The 11,678-nt window shown below is 49.0% G+C and overlaps 1 protein-coding gene across 1 annotated transcript; it reads right to left on the reverse strand.

The window, feature by feature from the left end:
- Nucleotides 1–1,959: 1,959 nt before the first annotated feature.
- GTSF1L (gametocyte specific factor 1 like) lies at nt 1,960–7,122 on the reverse strand. Its single transcript, XM_037164432.2, is given in 3 exon segments — nt 1,960–2,023; nt 6,664–6,818; nt 6,820–7,122. Coding segments are annotated over 3 exon segments (522 nt in total).
- Nucleotides 7,123–11,678: the final 4,556 nt, after the last annotated feature.

An 11,678-nucleotide genomic window follows, 5' to 3' on the forward strand; every position in this document is an offset into this window, starting at 1 on the left:
GTTTAGGTGCAGCACATTGACTTAGTAAAGTGTAAGATAGGGAGTAAATATTTCTTTGCATTTTTTTAATCTTCCCCTCTAGTAAAGGCCTAGGTTTTCTAAGATGCTTTTATTAGTATTTGTCTATTTTTTTTTAATTACAAAAGATGCTGCTTTCAACCCTTTTGGATATAGCCCCAGAGGAAGAATTGGTGGGTTATGTGGTATATATTTTTAAGTTTTGTTTCGTTTCAGTTAGGTCTTTAGTATTTTCAGGAAAAGCCATCTTCTGTGTTACTGAGGCCTTTGCGATGATGGTGAGATTCTGTCGCCTCCTGGTGGTCATTGGTGTGTTTGCAGCAGTGGGCCATAGCTGCTGCTGGAAGGTCTCAGAAGGTCTTTGAAGAATTTTTTTGATTTTAAGGCTCCCTGTTCATCCTCAGCAAGCAGTGGTCTGGGCTTTGTTTGAACACCTCCACTGATGGAGGGAAGTAACTTTACTACTTGGCACCCAGCTCCCTTGTTGGGCAGCCATTGTGAAGAAAAGATTCTTTGTCCAAAGAAAGAAAGTCTCCCCTTTGTAGTGTCTAAAGTGAAAGGAATGACTGAGGTACATGGGAAGACGGTTTGGGGGGAAATCCGGGACCCAGCACAGGCATTAGCTGGAGGGCTGACCACCGGAATGAGCTACTCTCCTAGCGAGCGGACCCTGCGTGAATTGAGTGCGTGGTGTGTGCAGAGACCACTGAGGCTCTGATGTAATAGTAATACTGCTTTAACCCCTTCTGAGGTGGGTTTTCTGGTTCCACCTTCCAGATGTGTTTGACAGTCCTCAACGCTGAGTTTGGATGTGAGCTGAGAATCAGACCTCTCGTGGCTACAGACAGACCGGTGAGCACAGCTGCGCAGGATGATGGTGTGATGCTCAAGTGTTAACTAGGACCTACTTCCAGGACTTGGGTTAAAGGACACAACAAACCAGGCAGTCTGGGGAGGCAGGTGCAGAGCCTGAGACTCCAGTGCTCTTCACAAAGGCGGGTTGAGAGGATGCAGGTCTCCTGCCCCATCTGGACTGTCGCCCTGGCCCGAGCACCAGGTAGATGCTCAGTGGACATCTCCTCCTGCCATGAAGGGGTGGCTGAGAGAGCTTGCAGAGCAGCCAGGACTGGGGAGGGAGGGCTTCCTCATGTTCTAGAATTGGTTTCTAGCTTCACTCTCCCAAGTTCAGGGAATAGTGTGTGGTTTCAAGTCTGAAATTTGAGACTTGCTTTCTGACGGAGCATATGATCAATTTTGTAAATGTTCCCCTGCATGTGGAAAAAAAAAAAGTACAGTCTGCAGGCATTGCTAATCTTATCATCCAGATATTCGATATCCTGGGTGTTCTGACTTCTCTCTGTGGACCCGGAGTAACAGACCCCCAAATGACTCGTGATAAGAATGCTGTTTCAAGCCACTGAATGCTGAGATGGTTTGTGCCTCAGTGCTACTGTGGCGATAACTAGCTGATACAGGAGGCAGACATGTCCTAAGAATGAACAATGTCCCCTGGGCTCAACAGGGTGAAGGAAGAACTTAGGAGACTCAGAACTTGGCTGGGAATGAGTGGGATGAGAGATTCTGAAATCTAGAGCCATTTTGACCGTGTGGGTGCCCTGATTGTTCCCCAGGACACCTGGCCAGGTGTCCTCGGCTCTCCCCCCACCATGGGTGGGACTCGGAGTTTGGATCAGACAGACGTCAGTCAGCTTGGCTGTTACTAAACTGGTCTCCTGCTGTGCACCGTGGAGCCTTCAGCTATGAAATGAGAAACCTTTCGGAGTTGTTGAAGGGATCAGAGAGAGTGTACTTGGGGCTCAGAAAATATGGGCTCTTAGGATGTTACGAAAGCTTTTTCATTTTTTTCTTATGCACATTTAACGCTGCAAAGGAGTGGTATTCACACGTCAGTTCAGTGGAAGTCACTGGGTTGTGGTCACGTCAGGACTTGCAGGCCGGACTGTGATCGTCTGGTTTGTAGTTGTTGGCCAGGGAGGCTGTGGGACTGGAGAAAAAGCATAAGTATCAGGTGAAAGGCTTTCCGTGGAAGTTCCACACACACCCCCAGGGAACAGCTGGGGGAATCTCCACAAAGCGAACACGCCCGTGTGACCAGTGCCCGAGAGACCTCCACACCCTGTCCAGGGTGCCCGCCATCCTAACTTCCAACACCACACATTTATACCCCCGCCTTTTTAAAAAATTTAAATGTGTAAACTGAATTTCACATTATGTGAGACTTTCCCATGTTGATTCAGGGTTTGCTGCTTCTGGTGACCATGTGGTATTTGTTCCACTGTGTGACCTTCCTACCAGGCACCCATTCTCCTGCAGGACACGTGGAGTGTTTCTGGGTCGGCTGGGACAGATAGAGCTGTTACGAACAACTGGTCCTCATCTCTCCACCAACTTGTGTGTTTTTCTGGTTTATACGTAGCGAGGACTGGAATTGCTGGAGACCGGTCCAGTTTAATAAGGCCTCTTGCCGCTCACTGGTTTTGTGAACCGAAGCATGTTATATACCTTCTCTGAGACCCACTTTTCGTATCTGTGTGTTGGCAATAAAACTACTTGCCCCTCAATTTTTCCTAAAGTAGTATCTGCAAGGCACCTGGCCCCAGGGTGGCTGCCTCTCTTTCCCTCCTCTGCCTTGCCAGAGCCCCACTGTCCTAGAACATGGTTTTTCTGCTAGGCCCCCCCTCCACCAGGAATCTTGCCTATGAACTTGGGAAGCTTGCCTGCTGGTGGGGCTGCCTTTACCCGGCCCGTTTGCCAGCTCTCCTTTGTGACTCAGTCACTGGCGTCCAGCCCAGCACTTGCTGTGGTCCCTGTCACTGGTGACAAGCGTTTTTAGGATGGTCCCCATAAGAGTGTGGCTACCAGCAGATGTTTTCTGGAGTCAGGCCCAGTGGAGACAAGGAATGAGGACTGAGGGGAGGGAACAGATGGCTGAGATCCAGCTCAGGAATGTAGTAGAACAGACATTCCTCTCGCCCGGTTCCCCCCGCCCCACCCACCCCCAGCCCAGATCTCCAGGCAGAAGTTTTTCTCCAGTCCCTGTTTCCTTCTCTTCCTGAAACACTTTGAATCAGGCCATGAGGGCGACAGCGGGCCAAGTGGGGAACCTGCCTCCAGGGGGCTCTGTCAAGACAGTGCTGACTTTGACTGTCGTATAATGGCAGCCTGGAGCCTGGTGTTGAGAAGGATTCTGAGGGTACCGTCCAGGCTCAGGAAAGAGTGCTGTGGTTGATTAGTTATGTCTGTTAGGTGCCCGGAAGTGGGTGCTGGTGATGCACATTTCACAGGTTCACTACTGTCTGGTTAGTATTGATCAGAACAGACCTGTGTTTGATTTACAGAGATGAATGAATGTCTTTAAAGAGGTGTTAAATCCTTTTACACTTGTATGGTTATTTTCTAAATTTTTTAAAAATATATTTTATTGATTATGCTGTTACAGTTGTCCCATTTTCACCCCTTTATTCCCCTCCGCCCTGCACACACCCTCCCACCAGCATTCCCGGCTTTAGTTCATGTCCATGGGTCGTACATATAAGTTCTTTGGCTTCTGTATTTTCTATACTATTCTTAACTTCCCCTGTCTATTTTCTACCTATCATTTATGCTACTTATTCTCTGTACCTTTCCCCCCTCTCTTCCCCTGCTACTCCCCCACTGATAACCCTCCATGTGATCTCCCTTTCTGTGATTCTGTTCCTGTTTTAGATGTTTGCATAGTTTGTTTTTGTTTTTGCTTTAGTTTGGGTTGTTAACAGCTGTGAATTTGTTGTTGTTTTACTGTTCATATTTTTTAAATCTTTTTCTTAGATAAGTCCCTTTAACATTTCATATAATAAGGGCTGGGTCCTTTAACTTGACCTTATCTGGAAAGCACTTTATCTATCCTTCTATTCTAAATGATAGTTTTGCTGCATAGAGTAATCTTGAATGTAGGTCCTTGCCTTTCATGACTTGGAATACTTCTTTCCAGCCCCTTCTTGCCTGTAAGGTTTCTTTTGAGAAATCAGCTGATACTCTAATGGGAACTCCCTTGTAGGTAACTGTCTCCTTTTCTCTTGCTGCTTTTAAGATTCGCTCCTTAATTTTAATCTTGGGTGCTGTAATTATGATGTGCCTTGGTGTGTTCCTCCTTGGGTCCAACTTCTTTGGGACTCTGAGCTTCCTAGACTTCCTGAAAGTCTATTTTCTTTGCCATATTGGGAAAGTTCTCCTTCATTATTTGTTCAAATAAGTTTTCAATTTCTTGGTCTTCCTCTTCCCCTTCTGGTACCCCTATGATTTGGATGTTGGATTGTTTAAAGCTGTCCCAGAGGTTCCTAAAACTCTCCTCATTTTTTTGAATTCTTGTTTCTTCATTCTGTTCTGGTTCGATGTTTCTTTCTTCCTTCTGCTCCAAACTGTTGATTTGAGTCCTGGTTTCCTTCCTGTTGCTGTTGGTTCCCTGTAGATGTTTCTTTATGTCACATGATGAGACCTTCATTGCTGCCTGGGTCTTTATTATGCTTTCAAAGTACTCAGTGAGTTCCTGGAGCAACCTGATCCACCAGTGTTTTCAACTGTGCATCTGATAGGCTGGCTATCTCTTCGTTGCTTAGTTATATTTTTTCTGTAGCTTTGATCTGTTCTTTCATTTGGGCCCTCCCCCCCCTTACATAGTAAGGGGTGGAGATTTAGGTGTTGTGATGCTCTCTGTGGGGGAGGGGTCCGAGAGGGAACGGTGGCGCTTGGTGTGCTCTCTGCCAGATTTCAGTCACTTTCCCAGCTTCCCACAAGCAAACCGGGCCCTTCTGGTGCTGATTCCCAGGTGGGTGGGTTTATGTACGTTCTAGGACCCTGCGGGTCTCTCCAACGAACTCTCCTGTGAGTCTGGGAGTTTCTCCCACTGCCGCCTCAACCCCCACAGGTTTTTTCAGTCAGAGGTTGAGGCTTTATTTCCCTGAACTGGAGCCCTGGGTTGTGCGGTCTGTCTCGCTCCCCAGTTGTTCCTCCCGGTTTATCTGAGAGTGAATGTGGGACCGTGAAGTCCGCGATCCGCCGCCTCGAGTCCTCTCTGCCCGGATGCCCGTCCCAGCTCCTCATACGGGTCTGGATGAATATTTCTTCTTTAACTCCTTGGTTGTTGGACTTCCACACAGTTCAGTTTTCTGTCAGTTCTGGTTGTTTTTACACTGGTTGTTGTCCTTGTTTTGGTTGTGCGAGGAGGCACAGTGTGTCTACCTACACCTCCATCTTGGCCGGAAGTCCTTACGAAGAAATTGTTAATTCTTTGAGAATTAGTTGAAGGGGGCAGGGGTGGCCAAGGTATGATGATTACTTTATAAAAAGCTTAGCAGTTAATATTTCCTTCTGAAATCTTAAGACTTGGGCCTTTTGCTGTTGCTAAAAAATAGGTATTTTATTTTTTAAAAATTACTGATTGACTTTAGAGAGGAAGGGGAGAGAGGGGGAGGGGATTGACTTGTTGTTCCACTTGTTTACACATTCATTGGTTGATTCCTGTATGTGCCCTGTCATATTGGGACACTGCTCCAACCAATGCTGCTGGCCAGGGCTAAAAACCAGGTAGTTTAATTTTTTGATCAGATACTGCATTTACACGCATTCACACGCATTCATGCACATGTAAATGTCACTAAAGGGCCTGGAATAGCAAGTGCTTCCCCGGCTGACCTGCAGTCACCTCGGTCCCTTTCCTGGGGAAGCCCATTGCCCGTGTTGAGTGAGAAGCCCAGCACTTGGGGGTCAGATGGCAAACTGCAGGCTCTGTGTGTCTCCTCAAGGAAAAATTGTGTGCAGATACAAGCAAGTACCTCTATGTGTCCTTTCCCACAACGGCACAAAAATGGCCGCGTGATATGGAGAGTGTTCTGGACTTGGCTTGTACCAGTGAAACCAGGTTTGGCACAGTGACCCACAGACTCATAAGCCACCTCCAGCCCATCACCAGCTTTTGTAGTTTTCTTGGGTTGCACATTCACATCCATACATCAAGGCTGCTTTCATGCTACCAGGGCAGAGCAGAAGAATTGTGACAGAGACCATACGGCTCACGAAGCCTAGAATATTTCCTCTCTGGCCCTTTAGAGAACAAGTTTGCTGGCCTCAGTGAAACGATATGCCTTAGCCTTTTCGTGTTGGTACGGAAGGAGCTCCCCCACTCTTCTTCAGGGCAGCATGCTCTTCCGTTTTGTGGCTGCACCATCCTTCATTTCACCAGCCCTCCTACTGGGTGTTTGGATCATTTCTGACCTTCTTATGCTGCAGAGAACGCTGCAATGACTAACCTTGTGCCCACCCCGCTCCTTCCACAAGTGTGCATATATTCGTAGGCTGAACTAGAAGCGAAAGTGCCCCAGCAAAGCACTGTGCACTGCTTATTCCTATAGCTCTTGTCAAATTATGCCCCAGGGAAATTTACCAACTAACCTCACCGATGTTGTAACAGTGATCGTGTGCCCATCTGTGCCAGCGGAATGTTCTGAAGCCTTTGATCTTTACTCATCAGCTTAGGTGAAAAAAGAAAAGGAAAATCCCAGTGTAGTTTGCATTGCATGCCTTTTATTCAGGTGAGTTGCTTCTCCTTTCATGCATGTGAGAGGCCGGTGGCTCCTTTCTGCTGCTAGCCGGAGGGTCTTCTGGGGGGTGGTCAGGGATGGGGCAGGTTCAGGCGCCTCTCTTTCTGAGTCACTCTCACAAACAAGGTTTTGGAAAACAAAAGTCTTAAGGACAAACACAGGATGGCTGTTAGTGTCATCGACGTTCCAGACATCGGGGTTGGGGGCCCAAGGGGACCCAGGGGGACCCTGGAGGGCTGCTTCCATTCTGCTCTGGACTTGGAAAGCTACCTTGCAGGGGGCTCCAGCTGTCACCTTCCTCCCCTAGGCTCCTGTCGGCACAGCCTGCCTCGTGCGCCTCCAGCTTTTTGATGGGGACCACGTGGCAGGTGTTGTATTTGCAGCTGGTCATCTTTCCGGCTTTCTTGGGGCTCTTCTTCCTGCACGATGCCAGGTGGTATTGGAATCTGCTGAGTGGGACGCGGTGGTGAGGGTCATAAGCGCAAGTTTCTAAGGCTTCTGGCTCCATGACCAATTTCTCTGGAAGCAGAGCAGCTCACCGCCCAGAGGCAAAATGAATCGTCCCTCATGGAAAAAGTCCTTTGGCCAGAAGGATGGAGCTGTCCTCTGCCTGGCGCTGGCCCTGGGAACTCTGTAGGCAAAGTTCTTAATTTGCATTCCCTGCTCCCTGGGGCCACAGAAGGTGGGGTAGGAAAGGGCTGAGGGGTTACCAGGAGCAGCTGGTCAGCGGGCAGTCACCAAATGGCACCTGAGCCCAAGATCTCTATAGACGGCAGAGTCAGAAACTCAGCAACCCTGCGGGGAGGTAGAGCAGGTATGTGCCACGCCCCCTGCCCTGTGATTCCGAGTCACAGCGTGTGATGTCAAGCGGCCATTCAGGCAGTCACAATGGGCAACCTGCGTCACCAGGGGAAGGCTGCTTGTCCAGCACTCTTGGGGGTTGAGGGGGCTTTGGGACAGCTGCCGTTTAAAGTTGGGACATCTGTTGTCATTTATCCATCTTTAAACTTAAACATTTAATATAATTCCTGCTCTATTTGGGTTTAAATCAGCTATCTTATTTTGTGCTTCTTTCGTGCTACTCTTTGGCTTATTTTTTCCTTTCTTTCCTTACTTTACATAGACAATTTACAAAAATTTTTTATGTTTTCCTACTATTTTGTAAGTTATACACTTACCATTTGGTAGTGACTCTACAAATTAAAACGTTCATAGACGACTTATCAAGTTCTAAAGTTAATAAGAGTTTTACCCTCTTCCTGAGTAACGCAGGGCTGGGTCTTCGTCTGCCACCCCCTGACTGATGTGACTGCCTTGGACAGTGGGGGGCACACGTAGCTTTGCAGTTGTTCACATGGCAAACGATAGAGTAACCGGCCAACAGTAACACGAGGATGAAGTCTGTTCCGCACCCGCACGACTGGAAAGCCTACTTCTGCCCAGGCCTGTATTTTAAGCCTAAGTTTTAAAAACCTGAGAAGACTATCGCGATTGCCATTTTCCGTCGTCAAAGCTGGTTTTTCCTCCTTCTCCGTGTTTACCCCCACCCCCCACCTTGTAGCTCAGGTCTGCCAGTGGGACCACGCAGTTTCTGTGGCAGGTTCCCCTTTTAGACTTTTTGTTTGGCTTACTCTCTGGGTTTTGTCTGTCTGAAAATGTCTTTATTCCACCCTGTTCTTAAAAGATATTTTTGGTAATTGTAGTTGTATTTTCTTTCTTCACATCGAAGCCGAGTTCAATCTTTTCTCACCTCCACCCCATGGCCGAGAAGCTGGAATTCCACCGATAGCTTCTTCCGAAGGCAATCGATTTCTTTTTGTGGATCTGTTTTAAGAAATTTTTTCTTATCTTTGGTTTTTCTACAGTGTCTTTCTGTTGGTGAACAGTGAATTTTGTTTGATTTCCTTGGTAGACCTCTTGAATCTGCAGATCAGTGTCTCCAGTTAAGTCTCGGAAAACACCCAGCCATCGTCTCTTCAAACGCTGCTGCTTCCCTTCTCCAACTTCTCCTGACATGATAGCTGTCACTTCCGCTGACAGTGCAGTGTCCAAAGTGAGTCTCACGGCCACGCCTAACTTCAAGGGTCAAGGAAGTACAGTCCTGTTGTGTGTGCCCAAGGAGGAGGGGAGGAACTTTGCCAAGTGTCCTAAGAACGTCCCCAGCCAGTCCCCTTTGTCACCAGCAGTCATTTCCCTTTTCTGCACTACAAGGTAGTCCCTCCTCCTCGAGGGAGAAAGCCCGAAGTCTCAGCTCAGAGTAGGGGGACGTGGCCTGGTCAGTACTCACTGGGGGCTTCCAGGGCTCTGGCAGGACCCCACTCTGGACCGGTGGCGATTCTAGTGGCGCCAACCAAGCTGTCTCCTGTGAGGAGTGAGGGGTCCCTGGGATCACATTCACTGTACAAACCCCGGCCCCCAGCTCTCTCCTGCCCAGCTTTGCCAAAGAAGCGTCCTTGGTAAATCGGAACTTCCCCACCGCTGACATGACCGAGAGCCTGATTTCTCCAAGCCTGCGATCCAGTATTGGAGAAACTGACACGCCCTCCCGGGAGTGACCGGTAGCTTGGCATCTGCTCTTACCCAAAGCCCAGCACGGTGCTCGCTGCCCACGCTGACAGTGCTTTTTAGATCCCAGCCCCATACCCTTTTCTCGGGCCCACGACCAGGGCTGGCGCAGACTCGGTAATTCAGGCATTGGTAAGAGCCCATGAATGGGGACGGTAACGACAGCACTTCACCTGTCATTAAAATCCATGTAGGAAGGGCAGGGCGTTGGCTGCAGTCAGCTTCTGGGCAGCCAAGCACCCATTACCGAGACAGGCCAGCATTCAGTCCATAATGGAGAGAGGGAAGGCTGGGTTTGTGAGTGCTTCTAATGGATGTCTTGAATGGTCCTCAAGCCTGCAGCCTTCTCCTGGTATCTGCTCCAAGACTGGCACCTGACAGGTCGCTCACCATGGCAACACGAGGGGAGAGAGGGATGCAGACAATCCTCTCTCTGCATGCACGGCTAATATCGCAGGCGAGGTCAGGTCTGTTCTCTGCTCACGTTCTGCACCAACCCCCCCCTGCCCCCACACTGATGATCTCCAGAGATGCTGTCGAAAGATGGTAATGCAGGCACAGAGCTGAGAAGGTCACAGAGCATGCAGAAACAATGTTTTCTGGACGTGAGAGACGGTGTGCCCTGGCTGGCCACGCTGCACTCATCAGGATGAGTGAGGATGGAGCCGCCGGAAGATGAGAGTCACTGTGAGTGCATCCTTCAGGTGCAGAGAGACTTCTAATGTCGCGGCCAGCCTCTGTCCCAGAGCGGGTGTCCCCTCCAGAGCAGCCCCACAGCATGGTCCTGTGGTGACAGGGAGCTCCCTGCCTGACCAGGAGGTCCGCCACCAGGGTCCTACTCTGAGCCGAGATGACCTGGCTCCTCCCAGCCTTCAGCAGTTGGAGTCAGCCTCGCCCAGGCTCTGGGACTGTCCTCCATGATGGAAGGTGACCCCAAGCACGCTGACCTCCTGTAGTGTGTGTGTAAGGGGACACTCCTGGGGAGGGGTGTCCACTCCACTTCTGGCCCCTGATGTCTCCTTGCATGTGCAGCTGACGGGTGTGGTCAGCCTCTGTGGCCTCTCTGAGCACTTGAGTTCTGGCCCCAGGCTTCTCCATGATGCCCTTTACTGCCGCTTCATGTTCAAGGCTGCCCTGGTCTCAGCCCATTGGGGCTCCAGCTGCCCTGCAATTTGAGGCTCTTATTTTGAAAATGCGCCAGAGCTTCTCCATAGGGACCCCTCTCCATTGGGACCACAGGATCTTGTTAAGATGCCAAGCCTCAGTGACATTTGGGTATCACAGCCATGGTGCATTTGAAAATGAATCGGAATGCATTCTATTTTATTTTATTTTATTGTTTTCTGGATGGTTTAAGGAGCCTAGAAACATTCTTTGGAAGTTTGAAAGAACTTTTTTGCTAAACTCTCTGATCCCCTCCTCCCCATCCTTTTGGGAAATATTAGTTCTATGTTCGTTTTCAAGTTGGTTTCATGGTTTTCTACCTGTCTTGCTCATTCTCGTTTTTCTAAAAAAATATGCTGTTATGGAATGAATTGCGACTCTCCCCCCCAATTCATATGTTGAAGTCCTAACCCCACTGTGGTGTATTTGGAGAGGTGGTTAGGACGTATTTAAGATGAAATGAGGCCGTAAGGGTGGGGCCCCCATATAATAGGACAGGTGTCCTATGAGAGGAGGAAGAGACACAGATCTCTCCCTGTCCCCAGGAGCACAGAGGAAAGGCCATGAGAGGACACGAGAAGGGGGCCACCTGCAAGTGGGGAAGATAGGTCCCACCCCAAACCAATCCTGACAGCACCTTGACCTTGGACTCCCAGCCTTTCGATCTGTGGGAAAATGAGCTACGGCTGTTGCAGACGCCCAGCGTGTGGCCCTGGGTTACGGCAGCCAGAGTGACGAAGACGCAGGTGCTCTCCACCGAACACTTTAAAGTAACGAGCCCCCCCCCACGCGTTTAGGGCTCTCCTTTAATCTGAACACGCTTCTCTGCGCCTCTGTTGGAATGTCCTTGGCTTGCCTAGTGTTGCGTTTTGGGTTCCTCCTCTCACTCATCTGCCTCCTGCCCCCTCCCTTTATTGGGCCTTTACGAGTCTAGACACCTTACAGCAGTTACAAGTAGTCAGTCCTTAGACGGACCCTTTCTACTGATCTCTGTATTTCCCACTTTATTAAATTTTACCTTTACTCGTAATTCTCTCCCAGGGTTGATCACGTGGCTTATTTTCTAGCTTCCGGAGTGGGACATGTTAGTCACTCCCAGCCTTCCTCATTAATGACAAAAACACGCAGAGCCCTGGGGAGTGCTTTGGGTCCATTCCATGAATTTTGCAACACGCAGTTCCAATCGTCATTTTGTTCCAAATGGCCGATAACTGCGATTTTTTTTTCTTTTTCCTTCTCTGACTTGAGTTATTCAGGGAAAAAAATTTCCTAGTGATTTAATTTTTTGGTTGTTTATTCTTTGGCTTTTAATTCCTGCTTTTACGGCCCTGTGGT

This window comes from Artibeus jamaicensis, unplaced genomic scaffold, assembly GCF_021234435.1.
Source record: "Artibeus jamaicensis isolate MK-2021 breed Jamaican fruit bat unplaced genomic scaffold, CSHL_Jam_final contig_685, whole genome shotgun sequence".
Classification (NCBI taxonomy): domain Eukaryota; kingdom Metazoa; phylum Chordata; class Mammalia; order Chiroptera; family Phyllostomidae; genus Artibeus; species Artibeus jamaicensis.